Source organism: Pagrus major, chromosome 22 (genome assembly GCF_040436345.1).
Source record: "Pagrus major chromosome 22, Pma_NU_1.0".
Taxonomy (NCBI): Eukaryota; Metazoa; Chordata; class Actinopteri; order Spariformes; family Sparidae; genus Pagrus; species Pagrus major.
In genome coordinates this window covers 6,175,017-6,202,233 of record NC_133236.1, presented here as the reverse complement: position 1 = coordinate 6,202,233, position 27,217 = coordinate 6,175,017, and the positions used below count along the sequence as shown (strand labels likewise).

Sequence of the window (27,217 nt, the reverse complement as noted above, 5' to 3'; positions counted from 1 at the left end):
TAATATCATTGATTATATTTTACAGTGTAGAAATGTCTGGTAGAAAGAAAAGTTGGTTTTCCTTGCATTTGACAGCAAAATAATTTCATATTTTTATTATTTTAAATGCTAAAAATGTATCATTTTCAGTCCAAACACCTCATTATTATTTACAGTATGTCAAATATATAACATAAGATAAATTGGTATTTTTACAGTGAACACTGTTCACAGCAGTAGGTTGGCAGTAAAAGTTTGCATGTGATCTTGCAGCCTCATTCTGTACATCCTATAATACATTTACTATCTGTCTGTCTCTCAAACACACACACAAGATTAAAACAAACTTTCAGGTCGAAGCGGTTACTATTTTATGTACACACTGTAACTGAATGTGAAAGTGTGTGTGCGTGTGTGTAATATGGTAGTTTGTATAAGGTTGTGATTTGTACAGACAAGCTCAGATCATTCCCTCTCATCACCTTGCGTTTACATAAGTTCTCCTTGTGCTAGCAGCTTATTACACACTAGACTGGGCTGACAGCAGGCTGCATGATGGTTGTTGGGCGATGCCAACCAGCAGCTACTACGGAAACAAGCTACCATTTCCTGTAAATTGAGGATAACTCCTTCACGTATTTAGTTTAACAGTTTCGTAAGACAAAAAAGGGCCATCATGTCTCAGAGCCATACAAGTTGAGGACACATTCACAAATAGCTGAATATGAGAAGGTTAGTTTTGTTACTCTCGGCTCTCCAAGCATGAGGAACTGCTGTCAATCATCTGTCTCAACCTACAGAGTCTATATTTCTGGGTTGTTTCCTGCAGGTGATTCAGGTTGTGTTCTAACAGGACAGAGACTTGTCGGTTGCCCTCTGTCCTGTTTGGTTGTGTCCTCTTTGCTACTCTCTTGAAGTAATTAGTAAGGGGGCAGTCCTACTGAACTGACTGGGGGCACCTGGGCCCAATGCTCATTCCTTAATGCCATTCCCTTATTCATTCATTTATGTTTTCGTAAATAAATGAGTTAGTTCAAGTGCATTTTTGGGCAATCTCCCTTCATTTTTTGTGGCCTTTTGAGCCAGTCACAACAAAACATATTGTGGTTGTTTGAATGGTTTTGTGGCTAAATAAACTAAAATAGATAAGGAAAGTTTGACAGTTTGAATTAACTTGAGACTGCACACTGGAGATGTCCTGAGGTCTTGTGATGACCCCTGAGCCAGCCCCTCCCTCCTGGAGCCTGGTGGGTGGAGTAGGGTTGTCAGCTTTATTCAGCTCACCTGTTCTGGCTGCCAGAGTATATAAGCTCGTGGCTCACAGCCCTTCACTCTGATTGCCTTTACCAGCGCCTGCACCTTTTTGGTTTTGCTATACTATTATACACCACCTCTCCACACAGCCACATTCACACCAATGATGCAACTGACATACACATCTCATCTTGCAGATTATTGTTTAGTTTCTTATGTTTATTATTATAAATTACTTATGTTCATTTTCACACTCCATGTCCTTTCCCATTCTCTGTCTTGGCCTAGAGCCGGTTTATGACAGCTCGTTAAAAACACACGTTTTGTTGCCACAGACACAGCTGGAAATTGTCCCGAGGTCTACTTATCTAGTGGTGGAAACCGTTTTCACAAGTGTTTATATTTTGGCAATTAAGGGGAGAAAACATTAAAGCATATAAACACACTGACAACATTTTACAACATTTAGTCTGCTATTACCATCTCTGCATCGTCATAGTTGTGCAGTATATGTAACAATATATGCAAAAAAAAATTTTTTCCAAGTTCATTATACCTCAAGTCCTTTGTGAGTGATGGGTAATTTTGCTGATGTGTCCTGTGACAACATTGGATTTGATGAGTCATCTTCCTGGCAGAGAGTGCACTCAGCCCATTGCTGTATATAGCTAGACACAAACTAAACTCATTTTCTTTCAAACACCCTGGCTTAGAGCAGTTTCTTTCAGAATGTGAAGGCGTACACTACGCCCACAACTATTATGTTCCCAATTGTGGCAGTGATGGCGATCCACAGCCAAATGGCATCCCCGGACATGGACTGGGGCTCCTCAGGCTGGCCATGAGCTGCCATGGAGGCAGCATGGATGCTGGCAGATGAGTTGAACAGAGAATGGTCCGTGCTGTAGTCATCATTTGGAGATGAGTCCATGAAGGCACCTGTCATCACCGGAATCTGTGGGGACAGAAACAAAGGGGCGCGGCTGTAAGAACCACTACTATTCCTCTTGAAACTATAGGGTAGGACAGACTGGAAATAATTACTAAGTTAAGACACTATTTCTGTTAAGAGGAGATGCTCAGAGCGGCATAGTGATTACAGATGATCATTTCCATTTATTACTCTCACTGTAGTAAAGAGTCCCATTTTCTTCCATTTCTTTCTCACTTGCCTCACTTCCTCTCCTCTCCTTTCCTCATCACTCATTGGCTTCTTTCTTCACTCTTGCTCACACCTTGTTTACTTCATTAGGTTCACCTGTGCACTCCCTATTTAAAGACTGCACACCCACTCATTCACCCCTCTCAACTTCACATGGGGTGGCAGTATCAGTAAGAGTTTCCTACTCTACTTTTAGTACTTACATCAACTTCAGTTTAACTGAGAACCTAATTATTTGTATTAAAGAACTATGAGACTTATGTTAATTCCTAATAGTTTGTTTGGAAAAATAAACCTTTGTTTAAAGATAATAGTACTGAAGTAGTAGTAGTCCTGGCTCTGTTGCAGGCCTGGGATTTGTATTTACCACAGTGGTGTTGCACTCAGAAACTGTGGGGGGCGCCAAATCGCACAAAATGACAATTTCTACATTATGTTGCTTAAGCAACAAATACTACTGTAATGCTGGCTATAAGTTCCTGTAATGTGTGTGTTAAGTTGCAGTGGTTTATTTAAGGGATGTGTCCACTGTAGGGGGTGTTGGGTGATAAGTAGTTCCAGGTAGGCTTAAAATGGGTGTTGTGCGTAAGTTTCTACATCAGGACACTTCGTGCCAGATTGGAGAGAAGAGAAGCGAGATGGAGGAACAGGAGCTTGTGTTGGCCCAACGACGCCAGAAAAGAAGGCGGAAGCCCTCTGGAGGATGAGCAGAAGCCATCGGGAAGTCAGGGTCTGATCGGGCATTGGCCAGGCCGCTGTCTGAGAACCAGAGTCTGATAGGACAGGCTGGGGCGCTGGGAAGGCTTGGCTCTGGGGTGCTGGAAAGGCTTGGCTAGGGGGCGCTAGACACTGATGCTGACTGAGGCTAGCAGGCTGGTGGCTAGCAGACACTGGAGCTAACGGGAGGCTAGCGGGCTGGCGGGTAGCAGACACTGGATCTGTCTGGAAGCTGATAAAACCGAGCCTTACAGCTGGGAGTGCAGGCCGGTTTGCAGCTTGCTTGGGCTGGTAGCTGGTAACCTGGGGCTGAGAGCTGGGTGCACAGGGCTGAGGCCTAGCAAGCTCCACGCTAAGACCAATATGGGAGCCACTGGAGTTTGGCCAACCAAATCTCTCTAAGAATAGCCACTCTGGATAACAGTTTAACCATGCCTGGAGCTTCCTGCAACCAGGGCTTAAAGACCATCTTCATATCAAAAATGGCAATGGCCTTTGGCTTCTCCACACTGTCCGTGCTATTCTTTAAATGAAAGAAAAAACAGATTGTCCCACATATCCTCCAGTTGTGTGCTGGTGTCTGTTGAGTCCAAAAAAGATGGTGTCTGCTGGGTCGATCTTTTTTGGTCAGTTCATACTGTGATGGGTGGCAAAATGTTGAGGACCAAAATGCAAGACACTCAGGCAGGCAGGATTAGGAGCAGAAGCTGAAAAATCAAAAAGCCATAGAACCCAAAAAACCAAGAAGTGCAAAAATACCACAAAAAAAAAAGTAGAAACAGACAAGCTTAAACAAAGTACAAACCAGTAATGACGTGAGTAAACAGGAACGAAATGCCAGGAACAAAAACCAGAAACATACCACAGGGAGACACAGGAACAGGCTCAGGGGAACAAAAAAGCCGAACTGACAAAGACAGCAGGGCGCACACAGACAATATACACTAGGGCTGATTGGCTAACAAGACAAAGGTGAACAGAGAAAAATGGCAGAGATTCACACAAAGGGAGGATATGACAAGCAAAACACGCCACAGGGGCACAATTTCAAAATAAAACAGGAAATCACAGAATCACAAACTCAAAACATGACATGTTTTAGTCTAAACCATTCGTACAAGGCCATGGTGGTTGCCGATTACTTGTCCGACCTCAGGTCTGTCTTGGTTCCACCCCCTTTGCTCATATCAGGACTACTGGTTCCAGTATTACTAAAGATGGTTGGTGGCTGTAAACCCAATTACAAATTTCAATGTCCCTTCACACACATCCATGCTTTTCAGTCTGTGATTGTCACACTTCCTGCACCATTTGTCTTCTCTTGAAGAAGACAGTGCAAAGTCATCTCTACAGCATTCACACCGTACAGTATGTATGAAATGATTAAAAGAATAAAGTCACTATCACTGCAAACACATTGCCACACTGCCATTAAAGGAGTAGGTATTCATTCCTCAGTGCTGACATTCCTCACAGTTTGCATATCACTGTCTGTCTCCTGCTGGTCTGAAACATATGGAGCACTTTACAAAGCTGCTGTTGCAAAGGCTGAACATCTTGATGTTGCTATGGGCAACAAATAAGCCTCATGTTGGGTGACAGTCACGGGGGGTTTAAGTGCTCTCTGTGGTTGAAAGCTTGTCTTTCTATTGCCTGCAGGCCCAGGACAAGAGGAAATGATGCACTGTATTCTACAAGAGAGAGCCTCCAGCAGCTGTTTTTTAGCTGAGATCAGGCTGAGCACTCACTTGATGTTTTTGTTATCCTGAAAATACAATGCACTGTGCAGTTGGTAGATATTTGGCTGGTAACACATTTATTTTGTTGTGTTGGGTCAGTACTCTAGCACAATGGATTTTGAAAGAAACAACAGACTTGATTCACAGCCAAATAAAGTCAGTTCATGTCTGATTATAAAACCTGTGAAAGCCGCTAACTGGTTCTTTACCATTCAAAAATCATTAGCATTGGGAAATACCTACACAATCAATGGACAGCAACTCTTAGTGCCAGATCTTACGCCCGTGGCTATCAACATAACATTTAAGAGGTTATAGTCAGTTCCAAAGACTTCGTTTTACAACCTGTGGAAACTAAACATCATAGCATTGGAGCTTAGGAGTTAAAGGGGAAGAAATTCAAACTCAAAATTTTATTACTGAATAACCAAGCTGTTCTCAGAGGAAAATAAGGTCCCAGAACACTGTTTAAAGCTAGAAAGGTGGCAGGGTCCGCCACATATATAAACAAAGTAAAACAGTATAAATTGTGTTGTCCTTTAAGGTCAGTTTGTTTATTCAGTCATGAAAACAAAGACAGTTTGTTTGTTTAGGCAGAAAAAAATCCGCCAATGAAGATCTTTCTCTTCTCATTGACATTTCTTCACCTACACTACATAATACACCTTTTAAGGCACTGACCATGAAGCAAATGTCTCCAATTAGAATCGGCCAGGGACTTTTGTCACATCGCATTCCCCATCTCTCTCCCTCATTTCCTGTCATCTCTTTTCACTGTTGTTTCTTAATAAAGGCATTAATACTAGTCCTGGTACATATCCAGTGGCCGTTCAATTCAGGCTGATTGCTTGGCCTCTAGTATTGCTGCTTGCAACTTTCTCCAAAACTGCTCATCCAAACTACTTCACATTCCACACTGACTGCTAGTTATCAAAACATTAACATGAAAATTCAAGTTACCTGACACCCTGGTAGTAGCGCTGTTAACCTAATCCTCTCTCTCTACATGGTCGTTTAGTCTAATGACTATTTATTGTTATTACTCAATTAATAGAACAATTTACCCAAAATAAATATGAAAACTTGTTTAATTGATATTTCAATCATTTATTCAGTCATCTCATTTCCACATCACTGCTGTGCCGTGATATTAATAATAATAATAATAATAATAATAATAATAATAATAATAATAATGATAGAGATTACGTGTCAGATGCTTAATCAGAAAGATACTGGACCAAATTCAAACGGACGGCTGTGACACAAGGAGCGATTTTAATCACTGAATGTTGTAGAAGCCCTTTCCCTGAACTGAAGAATAAATGTTTTAATTATATACCTGACTTAAAACTTCAGATGGTTATGACATGGATGTATATCAACACTGGAGTAATATACAGTTATGATAAGTGACAGATGTATTTTTGCATTAGTGTGGAGCAAGGAAAATAACTGATTAACACAACAATCTGTAACGTAAGTTTAAGCCATTTTCTCACTCATATATGGACATTAAACATCATGTTACCATACCAGCAGCAGTGCAGACATTACTTAATACATGATGGGCTACTTGTTTATTCAAAGCTTATTAATAATGAAGGTGCAAAATGTATGTATATATGTAAACAATATGTGTTTGTGTTTAAAAATACAAATATATCAATTATAAGATAAGAAATTAATAAATGATATGGTCTAGACAGAAACTTCACCAGTGAGATCAAACTGACGTTGAACCATAGAAGCATTTTAGTTTGGTTGACTGGTTGATCCTGCTGTGCTCGGTCTTGGCAGTTGTTGGCCTGCCCCGGCATTTGAACTGAGGAAGGCGTGCCTTTGTCCCTCAGCTAGTGAGAGCCCTAGGCCCTGCCCTACTGTGATGTGACAGTGTTTATATCAAACATCAACTTCTGCACTTCTTATTAACTGCTTGTTAAATGTGTCACAGGTCCAGACAACTTCAACTCGACACTGTACTTTCTTGGGTCCTCAGCAGCACACCCACCAAGGGTGAGGGGACAGGTTGGGCTGGTAAACAAATGCAGCACCAGTATTTTCGACAGTATTTCCAGATGCTATCTTGGAGAGGTTAAGACATGTTAATGTTTTCTATTAATGATATCTTTGACATTTTTCATCCAAACAACTTTGCACTTGACAATGCGCTGTGTGTGAATTAGAATCGGCTTATGGTTCTTGAGATATGCAGAGGACAAATGACAGACGGACTGAGGTTCTTTGATTCATTGTTACGACTCCTATTCATGATTTGCTCTTGTTTTATTGTAATGACTCGAGGGTCTCTGGCTGATTTTTCCCACATATTTCTCTTCAAAGTCCATTGGTGAAGCTAATAGTAAAGTTTAGATTTGTGCAAACACAAAATTCATGTGACCGTTCAGCAGAATATTAATGGCTCCTTATGTTTGTCGCCTAATCTATATTCCATGGCATCCTTCAAATGAAAAAAAAGCTTTAATATCTGCATTATCTCAAGTCTCTTCAGTGCTACCTCTATATTCCTTATTGAGACTTTAATAGGCACCATGCCAGACGCTGAATCATCTTCTCTTCCCTCTTCTCCAAAAGATAATTCCAAAAATTGTAGTGCAATTATTGGATTTCTACCCTGATGATCTATAACGTTGTTCTTTTTACAGGTTTTAATATGAGTGTCAGTCACGTAATGTACCAAAGTCATTTGTTGTGCACATATTGAGAAGGGAAAGGAAGAGATTCACTAATATTGGTATTTTATACATTTTTATAACTGCTGTGCTGAATGCAGACATGCCACTGTGACTTTTCATTTCTGAATGATTCATTCTGTGCTTGTGTGTTTTACATTTGTGTGATGTTACAGATAGGTGCTGTGAGAGAGAGAGCGAAGCAGTTGGTGTACATCTCTGATGAACACAAGTCACTCGCATGTCTATACAGGTAAAACACTGTTTAAATAACATCACTAACAAACATTTTAACCGGGGTGTACAATTTTTCACAGGTGATGGAGTTAATATTGAAGTTGCAGTATGTGCTCACTTGGGTACCAACAGGAGGCTGACTCATTGGGGAAATTAAGAACTTAGAGATGACCTCAGGTAGAAAACCCCAGATGTTATGAGTACAGTAAGATTTTGACAAAACTGTGTGTTGTTTGTGCTTACGCACTGAATGGTAGTTCACATTACCCGGCCTTTTTGGAGTCCTTGGGTGGCATCCTGGAAGGGGTTCCATCCAGGGACTCCACAGTTCTCCTGGGAAACATCAACGATCACGTGGGCGACGATGGGAAACTTGGAGCCTGCCTGATCTGAACCTGAGTGGTGCTTTGTAGGGGTGCTACAAATCTTGATATAAAACTGAACTCTACAATACACCATCTATGGTTCAATACACACTTACTGTTCATGAATTTTTGGTTATGCAGTTAAATTTTGCGTTACTACTTTCCCATGCATTTCTCTCCAAATTGGCTATGTGTGTGTGTGCATCGGTGTCCGGCAGTGAGAGCGGGTTGTGTGTAACCATAGAATACCCCTCCCCACGAGTAAACAGCAAATCACTGTTAGTATGCAAATGACACAATGACGCTGGAGTAGGGTAGAATCACAGCAGACAGCATGGTGACCGCAGGGGAGAGGCAACAGTTTGAGGAAGCACCATGTTCTTTTAAAATCTTCAATCTGGGGACAAAACTGGACAAAAAAGGTCTTGTGATGCCTACACTAGTGGAAACACTTCAAACATGAGCAGCACACATCTGCACCACCACCACCACCACCCTGAAATATCACTGTGTGAAAGCAGGATGGCTGAGCAGGTAACACCATCAGTGAAACAGCAGTCTCTCTCAGATGCCTTCAAACAAACCTGTCCTACCGGTTCAGAAAAATACCAAAAAAATCACCTGCGCAGTGGGGACATTCATTACTAAAAGACTTGTCGCCCTTTCCGTTGGTGATAGATGTGGGTTTTTCGTCACCTAATGAAAACAATTGATTCACATTTCATTGCCCCCTCTCATACATTTCTCAGCAGCCAAGTCATTCCCAACCTCTATGAAAAGACATGCAAAGCCATAGAAGATGAATTGGCTAAAACACAGAGCCTTGTGCTCACCACGAATAGTTGAAATGATTCAAATTAACATACAGGAATGGATAGATAATTGATATTCCACTTTACATCCTGAATATATGTTTTTATTTTTAGATAACTTTATTTGACATTATACAATACTGGGAACTGGCAATGTCTGGCAGAAGCCCAGGATGGTCAGGTCTTCAACTCCCTACCCCTGAAGAACTTCTTGCTCGTCCCAGGGAAGGCTGGGGACATGGAATCCAAATGATCCATGGATGAGGCTTTCATTGTAGAGGCAGCTGCTAGGATGGAGTCCTTGGGCCTCTGAGGTGAGATGGTATCCAATCAGGACCTAGGTCATCACCTCACCGATGAGATGATCACGTTGGTCTCATGTCAGGTTACACAATTCCTGGGCATAGTTTTAGACTCAGGAGCCGCCCTGACACAAGAGAGGCAGGAGACCTCTCAGGGCCTGTCTGGCACACTTTTGCCTGGGGGCGAGCCTCACCTAGAAACTGTGCCTACAGCTCTTGGGACTGATGGTAGCAAAGGGGCCAAATATTGGCCCCTCTTTACATGTGCCCAGTACAGAGGTGCTTCCTAAACCTTGGGCCCCATCCATAGACACGGCTGTGTGAGTGCAGGTCACCCACAGGCTACGTCTGGCCCTCCACTGGTGGAGATGCCCAAACAATCACATCAAAGGGAGCAGGCTGGGTTAAGTGACCATGTCGTCAGATGTGTTCCTGGTAGGTAGGGGGCACGGTGCACGAGGGCAAAGGAATTCAGGGCCTCAGGAGTAACAGATGGGCTTTCCAGCATATCAACAAGCTGGAATTGAGGGCAGCCAAACACGCCCCGCAGAAGCTTCTACAACACCTGCAAGGTTGCCATGTGCTGCTGATGACAGACAGTGCAGTTGCCTCATCTTACATCAACAGGCAGGGAGGCCTTAGCTCCCCTTGCCTTTGCAGACTGGCACACTAGCTGTGGGTGTGGGTGTCTATACGCCTTCTATCCCTCAAGGCAGGACGATGGGGGTGGAGTGCTGTTCCCCAACCTGGCTTTTCTCCCCAAAGTTCTCTCAGATTTACAGCTCAATGAGGTGATTGACTTTACCCTTTCTTTTGCCCGCAAGCCAATGGAGAACAGAGACGGTCCCCTCTTTTCCCTGTGAGAGCGCTAGAGTTGTACATAAGGGCCACAGGCCAACAAACCAACTCTTTGTGTGCTTCAAGCATGAGTGCCTAGGTAGACCAGACTGTCCCACTGGATCCCAGATGTGATTACAGATGTGATCCAGCATGCATACAGAGGGGTATGCCTGCTGGATCACATCTGTGCCAGTGCACATTCACAGGCACATTCCACCCACAGAGTTGCAACCTCCTAGGCGCTGTGGAAAGGGGCATCTCTGGCAGAGATCTGCCCAGCAGCTACTTGGTCGACTCTGTCAGTGTTCGGTGTTTTAAGTAGTGCCTTGCATCTAGGTAAACAGTGGCGGCAGATAGCGTCTGGCTGTCCTACAGGCTCAGGGGTTTGTAAATAGTGTACATTTGTAAATAGTTTGTTTGAAGCACAGGCCTAAGCTCATTGGGTTGTGTGTGGGTAGAGTACTGGTGATGTGTTTGGGTTTCTGAGACTGCTTCTGTTCTTCGCATGGTCTTACAGAGTACAGAGTATGCACTAAATTACACATCTACAACAAGGATGCTTAATTGTTTCTTAAAGTGACTTGTGCTTGTAATTTAACACATTAAAAAATTGTGTCTCTATGGAAAACAAGACATCAGTCTGCTATGAGAACAGCCACTGATATTGAGCAGGAAATCAAATTAAGGAAAATAACAAAATAAAACTACTGTAAATTGACAGCCAAGCTGAGAGAAGTCGAAGTCAAAAGACACAAGAGAGTTAGATAATTCCAACATTATTAAACAAACAAAAAATGACTCAAGCTACCATTTCAACAGTTGAAACATTAGGCTCACCGTAACCCTCTGGCAAAGTGCTTGACTACTGCTGCTCACTCTAAGATGCTTTGTATGAGGCCACTTAGATGCCTGAAATGTGAGAGACAACAACAAAAAAGCTTGTGTGCTCTTATACAACTCTATACAACAAGGTTCTTTGTGTTTTCTGTTCACCGAATGATGGTAAATCTGAGGTCAGCAACAACTGCTTGACATGTTCAGTCGAAACATTATTGAATGAAGAATGTCGTTGAGTCATTTTTTTCAATCTAGAACCAGATAAGACATGTCATCTGTTGATTTACATAACATTTAATACTTTAGTCTGCCTTTCTTACTGTCAGTGCACTTTTATCCCGACCGAAATGTCAACTTGATCCAGGCTATGCCAGATATTTCACTTTAGTACATTTGCCTCTCGTCTTATCTGTCCAGCTTGCCTTTTCTGCCTCTTCTTTCCTTCCTCTTCTTTTACATGTTCATGTTTACTTTCACATCCTTGTATTTATTCTATTAATCTGTGGTGTAGGGTTATAATTAGGGTTGTACCGATCCGATCACGTGACTCGGAAATCGGGGCCGATCACGCCACTGAAGACTCGATCGGGACTCGGACGTTACGACCCGATCAGAGATCGGTTTTATATATATTTATTTAGTCATTATTTGTATTAGATTGTTGATATATGGGCTATTGGTGATTCAAAATAAAAAAAATAAAATGAGTATTTACTACCACCGTTTACGACATGCGCATGCGCAGAAGACCAGCACGCCAGTTTGTTTTGAAGCGGAGTGGCGAGTTGTGGCGCACCATGTCTGCTGTGTGGAAGTATTTTAAAGTGAGTGACGAGAACGATGCAGTTGCAAACTGTCAGATATGTAAATTTGGGATATCGAGGGGTGGTAAAATATAATAAAAAATAAGGGACACCTTGGATAGTTTTCTTCGATCTTTTTAATTTTTTAAATGTATTATAAGAGTATCGGATCGGGACTCGGTATCGGCAGATACTCAAAAATCAAAGGACTCGGACTCGTATCGGGGGCAAAAAACCCTGATCGGAGCATCCCTAGTTATAATAGGGGTGGGGGTGTTCAGGGTAGGCCATTTTCCAATACCCCAATTACTTTCCAATTACCACTTTATAATAATTTAATGGTAGAAATAAATAATTAATAAACTATTAAAATTTTAAGTATTACAGAAAATTTGAGATAAGCGCACAATCACCACACCCTCTGATACACTGTATTTTCCACCTAACCCCCCCATTTTACCTTCTACTGCATATAAATAAAGCAAAATAGTTTGAGCACCCAAGACTTGCCAGTTTGCACTTGACATTGTGGTTTCACTATTAAAACAGGGCCCCTATTGAGTTTGTGGTTTCCTGTTTTATTTTGAAGTTCTGCCCTCATGTGTCGTGTTTTGCTTGCCATTTCCTGCTTAAGTGTGATTTCCCACCCTTCTTCTGTGTTCACCTGTGTCCTGTTAATCAATCAGCCCTTGTGTATAGTCTGTTTGCTCCCTGCTGTCTTTGTCAGTTTATCTGTTTTGTTCCCCTGAGCCTGTTCCTGTGTCTCCCCGTGATATGTTTCTGTTTTTTGTTCCTGGCTTTTTTCGTTCCTGTTTGCTCATGTAATTTCTGGTTTGTACTTTGCTTGTCGTTGTATTTTGTTTAGCTTTTGTTTTTGGTCTTTTTATTTTGGTATTGTTGCATTTTTGGGATTTTATGATTTTGGAGTTGGGCTTTAAAATCAAAATCTCGCTTTTTGTTTCCAATTCTGCCTGCCTCCTGAGTCCTCACTGTTTTACCACGTCACACTAATAAGTGAGATAGATGTGACACAAACGCAGACGTGTCTCTTCTACTTGATTGAGTCAATAGCCCCATTCACACTGCCGTTTGCATGCAGGGATCCTGCATCAATTCTCCGCATCCGCCTCTGTGTGAAAGTCTCAGATGCGGCGAGGGGTGAAATTTCCCTCCGCCTCTGATGCGCCTCCAGAGGTAGTATCAGAGGCACATTATTGGCGAACCGAACCAGTGTGAACAGATAAGCCGGTGGCGCGGAGCAAGGGCGTGTCGATCTGATGGTGTTCACTGTCTGAAAACTAAACAGGTCCATCACTCAACAAAATAAAGAGAAATGTCCCACAAAGCAACGTTACAGGACCAAACAACAGTAACGTAGTAACTGGTTGTGTCTTTGGCAACTTATGTGAGGAAAAAAATACCGCAGTTATACGTGGAGAAGTGTCAGCCTGTCAGTCCTACCAACTCTTGGTCACATTTCTGCCCGAAAAACAGCGTTTGTCCCCGGCAAAAATCTTTAATTCACCAAGTGTTTGCCACGGTGAAAAAAATCACCGCGACGTCAGCCCTCCACCGAGACTTCAGTTCCCCCAGAAAACAGCCTCCCTCCCCGCAACTGAAAGAGTCAGACAGCGTCCAGTGATGGCGATTATGTAATTATGTAATTTAGAGAAAAATGTACCGTTCTCTCTGCTCGAGCGGATGGCCGACCGTTAATTTTATTTATTTATTTTCTTTTGGTCGGCCATCACTTTTCATTTATTGTTAATTTATTATTTCGATTTATTCACCATTATTGTTTATGAGATGTTTTTTATTTAAGTAAAATATTTTCACCTGTCATTCGTTGTCCATTCCATTCAGTATTCACAATGTTCATAATATTAACAGGTCACAACATCAAACCTTTCTTCTTTCACTTTCTGTCCCATATTGCACCTTCAACATACTAAATATAGCTGTTATTCACCAATGGGTTAATGTTAATTTTGCAACGTTGATAATCCAATTCAGATTTGACACATCTTGTCGTTAATTTTTGTACACACGAACAAATGTACACGTTTGATAGATTTTAACCAAAACAGACTTTAATGCGTCTCTTAATTGAACTGAAACATAACAACATTAAACAAATCAACCAAATCAGTTGCAGCAATAGGCTGAGCAGGAGTCCCTGGCAGTGCTGCTGGGCTGGATGGGATGCCACAATAAAGACCCTGGTGTCAGTGGGACATCATCTGGGGTGGTATTCAGGGTGTTTGAGGGGTGTAGTCTCCACTGTCCACCACATCGTCCATCAACAGGGTTTGCAGGGCTGACTCGATCGACGGCTGCCATGCCACTAAGAATTGTTCAGGAAAGAGGCAAGAATTATGACTTCATAATGTGATCATAATATAATGATGACTGATTACGACAAACACAACTATCTACCAAACACTTTAAATAGGAATAATGCCTTTAAGATTATTTTACTTGCCAACTAAAGATAGTCGTGGTCGGGGATCACCTCCTCCAGGGCGGACACCTCCGCAGACAGCTGGTCCCGCCATGGAGCACCACTGGCTGCCTCCAACTCGTTCTCCCCCTCATCCTCCGGCATGACGTCCTGCAGCTCATCCTCTGGGGGCATGATGTCACCTGCCCCCAGGCAGATGTTGTGCAGGATGGCACATGCTGTTACAACCTGAAATGAAAGGGAATATTCATCAATTTTGATTTACTCTGCTTCAGTACTCAAAGAAACAAAAAATGAATCCTGTTTTGTTATGACGTACCTGAGGCACAAAGGTGTGGTGCACCTCCAGCGCTTGCAGGAAGATGGACCTGAACCTGGTCTTCATCATTCCAAAGGCACGCTCAATGATAGAGCGTGCCCTGGAATGATGGACATTGAAGCGCTGGGCTCCCACACCTTGCACAGGCCGCTTGTAGGGAGTGATGTGGGGGAGTGAATGTTGGAGGCACGGGTACCGGCCATCTGCGAGGATGAAGTGCCCTGGAGGAGGGTAGATGGCCTGCCTGTACAGTGGGCTGTGCCGGCGTACTCCGGAGTCGTGCACCGACCCCAGCCAGCCCACGTACGTGTCTACGAAGCAGCCCTCACAAACTGCCTGCATGATGATGGAGGAGAACAGTTTTCTGTTCTTGTAGCAGTGACCATCAGGGCCGCTTGATGGCTTGATCCTCACATGGCAGCCGTCGATCGCTCCAGCAGCTTTTAAAAAAGCTAGCCAGCCCTGCAAACCCACGAGTTACTGCCGCCAGGTCTTCAGCTGTCTTTGGGAGGTAGATGACCTTGTGACGAATGGCCACCACCTCCCCAGTAAGTCGGTGGACGATCCAGTGGATGGTGGAGCGAGGCATCCCAAACACCCTTGAGACCACCCTGTATGATGCCCCACTCGCCAGCCAGAAGAGGAACACCAAGGTCTCTATTGTGGCACCCCATCCGTGTCTCCGATCTTGTTGGAGAAGGTTCAGTAGCACTGCCAGTGACTCTCTGCTCAGCCGAAAATCCTGGTTAATGAAATGGTTAGAAATGGTTAATTAGACAATAGCTACATCATTTTAGTTGATGAGATAATTCTAGTTCATTTTAGAGCTTTGACAGATAATGCTGAATCTGTTTTATCGATCCACTTATCAGTCTATCTAGGCTTCTCAATCTGGTTTTGGTGATTCATGACAGTATATCTTAATATTAAATTGAGGTCGGGTCTGTCAATCAATTGTCACGGTTATATGGCATTCACCATATGTGCCTTTCTACAGTTTATATGTCTAGCATTTGAGTATTGTATTGGCATGTTACTGACCCCTGGCTAATGAAAATGAAAATGTTTTACCTCTCCACGTTCCTCTCTCAACCGGAGTAACACCAGCCGGAGCAGCATCTCCTCTTCCTCCAGAATGAGGAATATTAAAAAGAAAATCAGCACTTCCATTGGATCAAACATTTTCGTCGGACTCTCTACTCATGTTTTAGATTTCGCGGGCCTGGGCGGCAGGTGACGTACGGGTGGGGCGGGAACATCTGGTGGCCAACCAGGAAATGCTCCGACGGCTAGACCGTCCCATTTAACAACGGTTGATGCGGCCTTCAAGGTCTGTCCGAAGGACCAGGCCTTCGTGGGCCGCAAAGGCCGCGTCCTTGAAGGATGCAGCCCCTGAATTTGGACACAGCCAAAGACTATATACACAGACACACTAACGAGGGGATCAGGAACAGGTGGAGTGAGGAGGGAAAAGGACAGGTGAGGGAAGGAACGGAAAAACACTGGAAGGGAAGAACACACAGGAGGAACTGAAAAGCAAGAAAATGACACATGAGGGCATAATATCAAAATAACACTGGGTTCAGACAGGACGCGGAAGCGCTGCGCTCGGAAATTATCTGACACAAAATCTACCCCATTAAGCTGTATTAACAACAAAATATTTAAAAATGTAGTTGGTATGATATGGTTAACAAACAATCTTCATTTTAAAAATTCATACATTGATATATTTTTTTTATTTTACAGATTTTTGTATTGTATATCTTTTAAACATGGTAAAAATAGCTTGTCCCTCGGTAACTTTTTTCCATGACTTTCCATGACAACTTTTGTGAACCACATGGCTAGTAATGGCTGTCAAAAACATATTTCATCAAACCTGTTACTATTAACCCTTTCCCTGCCATGTCCCAATATTTATTGTGTGTCCAAAACTAGAATTATTTATACAATACATCATTATTAATGTTATTTATATTAAGAATAGCATGTTTTGTCCCTAAATATGTTTGTAAGCTTATTAAAATGATATATATACCAAATCCATATGTTATTGAACACCGATGTGTATTGACTTCATATAATCTCGTTAGGTTTTGAAACTTCTTTAAATCATACAAATATATGTTACAATATGAAATAACCTATTGTGAACAAGAAAGGTGATTTTAATATGCATTTGTATTTTACATGCTTTTGTTAGGATTGCCTCTATCTGCAGCAGAGAAACAGCGCCGATACAGGCAGCGTAGGGATGCTGATCCTGAGAAAAGAAAAAAAGCATTTAGAAAAAGAGGGAAAGATCGAGGAAGGACAAGGACGCCGGCAAAAAGCCATCTATTAGCGAACTCAATGGAAGGGAGATGAAAGCCAAGCGGAAATACTGGAGAGCAGCACAGGCAAAATCCAGAAGAGCCAAAGCACAACTTACAGCTACCTTAGAGCAGTGCATGACCCCTCCCCTAAGTCCAGAGCCAGAGCCAGCTCCAGAGCCAGATCCAGGGCCCGCAAGGTTAGAGTTCAAGGACAGAGGTTATGGCTTATTACATGAAGTGAATTTAGGTTTGACAGAAAGAGAGAGAAAGTGTGTGTGAGAGAATGAGACAGAGAGAGTGAGCGAGAGAAAGATAGATTGGATACATAGATGACAATTAGTAGATTATTTAATCAGCATTTCATTGTGTTGCAGGCAACGTCGTGAGGGGCGACTAAGATCAAAGAAGGAGAGAAAAAGGCTCCGACTTGAACTTGAGGAAGTGAAGCAAAGGCTGATAGAAGAAAGAAAAAAGAAAGAGAAGTACAAGAAAAGGTTCTTCCGTCTAAAGAATAAAGCAGCTTCCCCATCTTCTAAAGCCAAGCACCACCTGAGAACCCCACCTGAGAACCCCATCTGAGCGGTCAGACACACGGAGAACCCTCAAATTTCACGCGGCACTTTTGAGGGATTTAAAGAGTAAATATGAAGACTCACGCGATGAAAGAGAGAGACAGATTATCTCCCAACTGGTATCTGGGAAGATAGTCAAAAAATACCACCTCCAGAAATACGGACAAAGAGCCACTGGGTTTCCAAGAAGAAGATGGAAGACTTTAAAAAGAAATCCACTTACCTTCACCTGAAAAGAGAAACAGCGTCCCAAACGCATTCAAATCCAAGATCAGAGAGTTCTATGAGAGAGATGATGTTAGTCGCGTGACGACTGGAAAAAAACAGACAATGACTCAACATGGAGTTAAAAAACAAAAGAAGTTACTTGTTGATTCACTTCTAAATCTACACAAGAAGTTTGAATCTGAAAACCCACACAGGGCCTTGTCCTACACTTTCTTTTGCCGACTTCCCTTTTGGGTTATACACCCAACCATGCAGGACAGAGAAACCTGCACGTGTAAAGTCCACAAGAACCTTGGCTTTGTTGTCGACAGGCTGAAGCAACTAAATTTGTTGACACATTCAAATCTTGAGAGGCTCACAGAGGAGGTTGCCTGCAGCACTGACAGTAAGGAGTGTATGTATGGAGAGTGTTCTTCATGCAACCTGAAAAGCTTCCCACTGGCTGCTGATTATGATCCCTCAGTGCGTGTAACGTATACAGAGTGGGGGATGGAAGAGAAAGAGATGACCAGGCCACAAGAAAAGGAAGCCGTATCATTCAAAGTGACCATCAAAAAACAAATTGAAAGCTCCTTAGAGGAGCTTATTGACCATTTCACTCTACTGCTTCATAAGTTCAGGAGGCACACATTCAACATCAAGCAGCAGTTTTCGTTCTCCAGAGAACTAAAGAGAAGTCTAGCCTCACAGGAATGCATTATACATGTGGACTTTTTTGAAAATTATGTGTGCAAAATGAGTAGAGAGATCCAAGCAGTGCATTTCTCGCACCAACAGGCGACCATGCATACCGGTGTGCTGTATGTTGGTGAAAATGCAAGCCCTGTCTGCTTTTGCACTATCTCAGAATCCAAATACAAAGGTCCACCAGCAATCTGGCAGTATTTTGACCCAGTCTTGGACTACATTAAGGCGAATTATCCATCTGTGTCTGTAGTCCACTTCTTCAGTGATGGGCCATGTACGGAGTACAGGCAAAAGGGAAATTTCTTCTTGTTCTCCACAGAGCTGTACAGGAGAGGTTTCAAGAGTGGCACATGGAACTTCTTTGAGGCCAGCCATGGAAAGGGAGCTCCTGATGGTGTGGGGGTAGTGTTGAAGAGACTGGTGGATCAGCTTGTGTGTCAAGGGTGTGACATACCGGACCCTGCCACACTCTACCGTGCATTGCTCACGACAGGCACCACAGTCAAGCTGTTTTACGTGGAGGCTGAGAGAGTTGAGGAAGCTCACTCTCTCATGCCAGAGAACATTCCATCTGTCCCAGGGACAATGTGAATACACCAGGTGGTCACTAACGAAAAAGGCCACTTGATCACGAGGGATGTGAGTTGTATGTGTGTCATGCAGAAAAATGTGTCCTGTAAGTGTTTCAATGCTCGGCAGTTTATCTTCCCCACTCTGTCAAGGGGCTGCAAAATTATCCAGGCTGAGGAACCTGGACCCTCAAACAATCCAGCCAACGTTAACTCTCAACCAACCATCTCCGAGAGGCCCCTGAGAGAGCCACACAAAGGACCCCAGGAAACTGACAGGAGTCAGAATGAGATGATTGGAAGCTGGTGCGTCGTCACATACGACAATGAGCTGTACCCTGGTATCATCTTGGCAAAGGATGACGCCAATGTACAAGTCGAGTGCATGCACCATGCAGGCCTGGGCAAAAAATGATTCTGCTTCGTCGGTGTTGGCAGAATGGATGAAGTGCAGCGGTGGGACAAAAAGAAGGCCCAATGTTTGATGGTGTCCAATCCAGAGGTGGTTAAGCTGTACAATGAAGCAATGGGCGGCGTTGACCTGCTTGATCAACCTGTCAGTCTGTACTGTACAGAAATTCGGTCAAAAAAATGGACCCTGAGAATGATCACACATGCTTTTGACACGGCTGTGGTCAACAGTTGGTTAGAGTATAGGCTGGACACCAAGAGGGCTAATATCCAGACCAAAGATATCCAGGATCTCCTCCATTTCAAGATGAATGTGGCCCAGTGTCTGGTGAGAGTCCATAAAACAGTGGCAGCAAAACGTGGAAGACCCAGTATGTCTCCAGAACCACAGCGTGTCCCCCACAGACCAGCTCACAGACCAGTCCAGGATGTAAGGCCTCTACCTGAAGTGCAGTATGACATGGTTGACCACATGCCAAATTATGATGAAAAGAGGCTACCAGATGCAAGATGCCATACTGTACAGGAAAGACACACGTCTTTTGTGACAAGTGCAACATCCACTTGTGCTTTGTGCCATTTTACGCCCATCTTGTCGTGGCGTCCTTTGGAATGGACATAAAAAAATACTATTAAAAACATGAGTTACCAAAAATGTGTTTTTTCCACTTTGTTTTTATGTTGAAGAGGAGTCAGAATCAGTTAAAAAACATTTTTTTTACCCAGCCAAAAAAATGCGGGTCTGAAGGGGTTAAATAAAAGAAAGCTGACCCTGCAGTAATCATGGGTATTTATCGCCTCTGCCTCAACTCGCCTGTGATCTCAATGTAACACCTGGGCGAACGTGCTAATTTCCTCCGCTCTCCCGGTACGATGCTATGACGTATGTCTCTCAACAGAAAGAAGAGTGATGTCTCACTCCTCAGTAACCTCTGTTATCAAGTTAAACGTCTTCTGGATGTATTCTGATGAAGTATATGATCTGTTGCTTTCTACTGGTCCCTGTGGGACACAAGGGAAAAAAGACAGAAAGTCAAACTTGTCCGCTGGCAATGTTAAACGAGTTAATTGCCAATTATTAGCGGGTTTACCTGCGTTTAAAAAACCTGCGTATACATACTTATTTCAGTGTACAAGTGGTATTACTGTGAAGTGTGAGAGAAGTGATCCTCTGTTGCCTGACAGCCTGATGACCGCCTACAAGCAGGACAATTCCAATGTAATGTGATGATCTGCCCCATCCAAAGAGACAAAAACTAAGACAGAACATGATTGTTCAGGCTAGAAGCCAGCCAATAAAGAAGTGAGCTTGTGTTTTTCTTAGAAAATAGGAATTTTAGAAAGAAGGAGGCAAAGACACACACCCCTGCCTATATCCGTGGAGCTGGGGTGAAGAAGGTGAACAGTTTTAGGTTCCTGGGAATCAACATCATCTATGTTGTTCATCATACATCACCACCTTGGTTAAAAAAAGCTAAGCATAAGGCTCTACTTTTCAGATCTTGAGATGATTTAATTTACTCATAGTCATAGTCATAGTTCATCACAGCCCAGGACAGGAAGGCTCTACAGCGGGTGATTAAAACCACCAGAACATCACTGGTACCATCTATAGAGCATTAGTGACATCAGTCAAGTGAGACTCTTGCACAGAGCCCAAAGATACTAAAAGACAACACCCACCCAGCCACAGTCTGTTCACCCTGCTGCCATCTGACAACAGATACAGAAGTATCTGCTGCTGTGCCACCAGACCACAGAGAGCGCTTCACTCCCCAGGCTGTGTTGACTCATTATCAACACTCCATTTCATAAAAAAGTTTTGTTTCGTTTTGTGTTAATTCTCATGTAAAGGAACTTAAACTAAATTTCGTTTTGCAACCTGGTTTGTGAAATGACTAATAAATTAACCTTGAACCTTGAATGGTCGATCTTAAATGAAGTAAATACATTGAGAATTGCCCTTTCTTGTCTTCGCAACAATGCTGATGTGTTGTTGAGCAAGGCATTATATCAGCAGGGGAGGGCTCTCTGCAGTACTTCGACTACCAATTTGGCTGTGTCTCTATTAAAAAGCCATTTCTGGATTGGAGAACAGTAACAGCTGGAGTATGCTCTCTTGTACCTGCTGACGACTGAACACTCTCTTCAGTTTAAATGATCAAAGAGCTCAGTTTAATGCTCTTAATAATGATCCCCACTCTGCACCCCGACAGCTCTGTCTGAGGAGGGAAATTTGTGTCATCACTTTACACAAACTCGGTTCTAATTCTGTGATAAAAAGAATGGGCAGAATCAGAGGTGCGAAAATGACTTTCGACTAACTTTACCGGAGAGTTCCCAAACAAAAAATGACCGTACTTTGTCCTGACTTTGTTTATTAATTTCAATCTTTAATATTTAAAGTTCATAAACATGTGAATGTATACTTAAACTGGCAATAGACAGCTGTGTTGCTTTAACTGACTACCTCTGACGTAAACACTGACTGCACAGTGTAATGGCTGTAGAAATAAAACTACTATCTGTGTATGGATCGGCTTCCTAGAAGTCTCGTTTTCACTGTGCAAAAGATATGCAAAAATTGAGGATGAATATCAGCACAATCGTCTGCCATTGCACAACCAAAACAGGAAGAGGCATTTTTTTCCCTGGTCACTATCCCCAAAATTGCAAAAATATTTTTAATATACTTACGTGCATTAGTGGGTTTTTTTTTTAGCCCTAAATACTTCAGAGTGATCAGTGTTGGGTCTTTTAGGACTTTTTGCAACCCCCCACTAGCTGACCATAACCTGAGCTTCAGAGCGTTTGCAACTGGATCCTGGAACCAAATGCAACCTCGCCAGTTTGACAACATCTGGCTTTGAACAAAATGAAAAAGATAGAGCCAGCCAATTCAGACAAAGCAAAACACATACCAGAGTGTCTAGGCTGAAGAGACTCGACACAGCAGCACCGTATCGCAGGAGGATTCTCTCTTTGCTACTTAACATCCCCTAATTCACAGAGTCACAAGCACAATAGTGTCCCACGATCTCATCTCAATTTTGCCTGGGATTATAATACCAAAGAAGAGAAAGTGACGTAGCATTCGCCTCATTCGCTGTGATACTCCCAAGTGGAGACTGGAGCCCTTTTCACACAGAGATTCTTTGATTGTTCAAACTGAACCAAGCAGTGCCAGCATAAAGCCACTCCAGTGTGTCATTTCATACAACATGCCGGCGCTGTGAAACCAAAACAGGCATAACGGTACACATCATAACGCGGAGATCTGTGTGGTTTTTTTATGCATTTCCCTCTGGTTTCTACCTGTAAATCTAAACATGTATCGGCCGACTGTTTATAATCATATGGATGCTGTTATAATGTGTTGTGATTGAGATCCTGACCGACCATGCATCATGGAAAGTGACAAAGTTATGTTTTTTGCTCTAAACTACATAATTACATAATCACCATCAGTAAACAGCAGACCCTGTCAGGCTCTCTCACTCCTGGAGAGGGGTGACTTTTTTCTATATAAGTTGCAAAAGACAATTACTTCAACAACACAATAGTGTAAGGCGACAAAGACATGGTGGGTTAAAGTTTTTTGCTCTAAATCACGTCACATAATCACCAGCATTCAACTGTGGGAGCTGCCTGGCTCTGCTGCCAGGCAGAAATGTGACAGAGTCGGTTGGACAGACAGGATGACAGAAAGGATGTCAGACACTTTTCTACATATGAATTCTGCATTTTTTTCCTCATATAAGTTGCTGAAGACACTACCAGTTACCACATTACTGTTGTTTGATACTGTAACGTTGCTTTGTGGGTTGAAGTGTGGGACTTTTCTCTTTTATTTTTAAAATTAACTTGCTCAGTTGTTTTTATCTTAGGCACTCCTTGCATGTGCTCTTTGTGTTGTGTCTGATCTGATACAGCAGTTCCATCAATCCAAGACAGGTTTTTCCCATGGAAGATCATAAAGTAACCTTAACCTTTAACACAGCATTCTTTTAGTAGAAAATGGCGACTGGTCCTTTGATTATCCCAATTAATCACAGCTGTGGCACTGGCATCCAATTGCCAGTGGTCAAAGTCGAAGTGGTAGGTACAATTACTCAAGTGCTGTGCTTCGCTGCAAATTTGACAAACTTTCTATTTTGTACAACTTAATACTTCTCTCTGCTACATCTCAGAGGCATATATTTTACTTTTAACTCCACCATATCTGTCTGACAGCTTTTCTTCTTAAACTACATTAACTCTTTAAACTCTCCATATTAGCTGAAAACAGGCTGCTTTTCTGAGCTCATGAATGGTTGACTTTAGGAGATATCTCACAGGAAAGCAATGCCAAAAACATATGATGATCTTATAGAATGTGAATATGAGTAAAACATAATGATAATAATGAAAACACTGTGTTTCTTGCCTGTAATTAGTAAAAAATAAAACTGCAGATGGGACAAGTGAAAATCGTCTAAAACAAGTGTCCTATAATTCACTGAAATGCTACTTTCGGTCTGTTAAAGATATTTTGACTAGAAATTTTAAAACAGTAATTGTTAAGATTACTGAGCAATCAGGCCAGACGTTTAACTCAATGCGTGCAGCGATAAAAAAGCCATTTGGCCGAGGATTGGAGTTCATTTATCTTGGCTGGAGAAGAACTGAGGAAACACAATGTAAAATCCTTCCACAAAAGGACATTAAGCACGTAGGCCATTTGCACCAGAGAAGAAACGTCAAGTTTAACAGTGCTGACAGCTTATAATTATTCCTGCCTCACATCTTGCCCCTGCTCCCTACTAATTCTCAGCTTATAAGAGAAGGCCATCTATTCTTAACACCTCTCAAGACACAGTTTTGCTGTGTTCTTCCTGGTCAGGTATGACGGCAGCTCGTGGAGAGAGGCAGCTTACATAAACCATCAATATTGAGTAGGCCACTTCCAGTCTGTCAGAGCTGGAGGACTGTGGGCAGAGACTGTGGCGACAGCAGGGGTAGATCTGGATCTGTTCATTTCACAAAAATATCTGTATTCATGGTCAGCAATAGCATCCACTATTCCAACAGAACATAATTTTTTAAGATATGGACAGATGACTGATGATGGATCATCACAGTACAATAAGCTCATAACAGCTCCCCTTTTGCACATTTTTTAAGGTAGATTGTCAGCAAACAAGAAAAAAAACAAGTTTAGCAGTGTGAGCAGAGGGCCTACTATAACTTCCTAAGGCAAAGGTAATCACAGAAGTATTGTTATCATTATTCTTATTCTTCTTATTATTATTATACTGCATAAAAACCCAGAGGCAGCTGTCAGGGTGACAGAACATCCTCCCCATCTACTGAAATATATGATGCTGTGCCAAAATATACCGAGAAAATCATAAAATCTAAAAGTGCCACTTAAAGCACAAGTTCACACATTACCCCCATGCCAAAGAAACTTTCAACTTCACTGAAGATCAACATGCAGAATGGGGAAACACAATTTGAAAAGAGAATAAAAAAGATGCCAACTTTTGATTGAAATCATTAAAATAATCAGGTACTATCAGGTCACAACACCGGTGGATGTGAGCCATGATGATTCCATGATGTAAAATCTTAATCTGCAAAGTAATGAATCAGGACATATGGTATATTTATCCTGCTGATTATGTCAGTATATTGGACTGACTTGGCAGAACAGGCTAAAATGTTTACTTTACTCCCACAGAGTAATTGTTTAGTTACTATTGATACACCATATTTATTATAAAGACATGCCAAGAGACATTGTTTCATTTACCAGCTTGGTTTGGAGCCACCTGGCAGCTATGTAATGCGACTCTGACAGAGAATGAGTTCTAACATAACAAAACATCTGTTTGTTTGTTTCTGTGATTATTTGTTATCATCCTTCATCACTGCATGCATTTCCACTCACTTTTATGGGTGAAGAAAGAAGAAAGACAGAGCGTGTGAAGCGTTTACCTGCGCTGCCATGAAGGACAGATCCATGGTGGCGTGTTTCAGAGCGCGGATAAACCCGCGTCTGGTCCCCTTGAAACGGCTTCGCAAGTCGTCCTACTCCCGCTGAGAAGGACGAGGTCCGCTGCTGGAGGAGACACGACGCGTCCTCCTCAACATGCCAGACAACATGAACGCTTCCTCATACAGACAGTCGTACCGGCTGAATTCGAGTCCAGAGTTCAATTGAGAGGGAGACGGCGGCGAGGGGGGTGTGACAGCCTCCAGAGAGAGAGAGAGAGAGAGAGAGAGAGACAGAGACAGAGACAGGGAGACAGGAGAGAGAGAGAGAGAAGAGAGAGGGAGACAGAAGGACGGACAGACGGAGAGAGCGACAGAAGAGATTTTTTTTAAGAATAATTTTATTGTCATTCTTCCAAAAAACTAATTACAAGATCATGTTCAGAAACACAGACAAATCAATAAATAGTCATCTTTAAAAAATCACAATAACTCCTCAGAAAAAAAACAGCTGGCTTTCCTTCACAGAGCACAACACATCACCATGAGCCCACATCAGCCTGAACTGATCCACATCCTTTATCTCTCTGAAATAATTCAAATCAATCTTTACTCTGGCTTTGACCATCCTCCTGAACAACAGTGTCAGATCAATGTCTACTGAGTCATCAATCTTCCTCTTCCAGCTCACATAGCCATCTTTGCTTGTCATTGTTGACATTTGTGTTTGGCTGACTTTCTGTATTTAAAACCAAAAATTAACATTGGTCTGGAGAAAATCTCCCCCACTTCTATGAAAAAGCTCTCCAACAACATGAACAATGGCAGCAGGCGCACACACTCTGAAAAACAGTGGAACACAGTTTCTTTATCAGGACAGAAAGGACATGCATCACTCGCACCTCTGTTAATAACAGACAGGAAGGCATTGACTGCTACTGTACCGTGTATAGGGATGGGAATCGAAAACCGGTTCTTGTTGAGAACCGGTTCCCAGTGTTTCAATTCCTTGGAATCATTTGCCAATTTTGCAAACGATTCCCTTATCGATTCCAGTGGGCGCGAATGACGTCACCACACACGTTGCGTAGCTTACGCAAGCTACGCAATGTGCGTGGCGACTCCAGTCCAGTGCAGCCGGCAGGAAACATGGCGCCCCAGCGGTACAAACGCTCGAAAGTGTGGTTACATTTCACGAGAAAGGATGACAACAGGGCAACTTGCAATACTTGCAAAGTGGATATTTCATCAACGGGAGGAAATACTACCAATATGCAGAAACATTTGCGCACACAGCATGCGATAACTTTGAATGAATATCGCGTTTTCGATCCGCTCCGGAGTGAATCTCAACCCAGCAGCAGCAACGTTAGCATGTCCTCTGCTGTTGATACTGCAGGTAACTAACACTGCCTATCATGTTAGCGCCATTTGCCTCATTGTAAAACCTGCTATTAAATGAATGCCTTCTTCTCATGCATTACATTTAGAAGATGACCATGACGAGAGTCTGACTGGCTCTACTCGCTCCAGTTCACGTCTACGGTCATTCCAACAACGACAGCCCCTTCTTTCCCTGGCCCAGAGAGTGAATCAGGAAATCCAGCTGTACAGAAGCCTGCCCCCCATCCCCTGCAAGGATAACGCCACCCTATGGTGGTGGAGCAAGAGAGAGACTCTGCCTCTGCTGTCAGGACTGGCTATTTCTATTAGAAAAATGTTGAACATGTTACTGGACATTCTTGTGTAATTGCCACAGAATAATTTATGTTGTATTTTGTTAATTTCTACAGAAGAATATTTATTTTATTATTATTATTTTATATTTATTTTCAAAACAAATTATTTTTTCTGTGGACCCTCTGGCACCCCATTGAGGAGCCCCAGGCTGTGGGCCTCTTAAGACCTCACTGTTGGGTTTGTAAGGTCATGTTAC

The 27,217-nt window shown here is 42.6% G+C and overlaps 1 protein-coding gene across 1 annotated transcript; it reads right to left on the bottom strand.

The window, feature by feature from the left end:
* Positions 1 to 1,858: 1,858 nt before the first annotated feature.
* Positions 1,859 to 25,439, bottom strand: LOC141018520 (uncharacterized protein C14orf132). Its single transcript, XM_073493524.1, has 2 exons — positions 25,285 to 25,439; positions 1,859 to 2,188 (listed from the first exon to the last, which is right to left on the bottom strand). Exons 1-2 carry the CDS (start codon positions 25,309 to 25,311, stop codon positions 1,958 to 1,960), a joined length of 258 nt encoding a protein of 85 aa, XP_073349625.1. The 5' UTR covers positions 25,312 to 25,439; the 3' UTR covers positions 1,859 to 1,957.
* Between the last annotated feature and the right edge of the window lie 1,778 nt (positions 25,440 to 27,217).

Excerpts from the sequence above, each read along its gene's own strand:
- LOC141018520 (XM_073493524.1), bottom strand. The coding sequence starts at position 25,311 with ATGGATCTGTCCTTCATGGCAGCGCAG. Across the intron at positions 2,189-25,284 it reads TGTCCTTCATGGCAGCGCAG|ATTCCGGTGATGACAGGTGC; the intron begins GTAAACGCTTCA and ends CTGTCCCCACAG.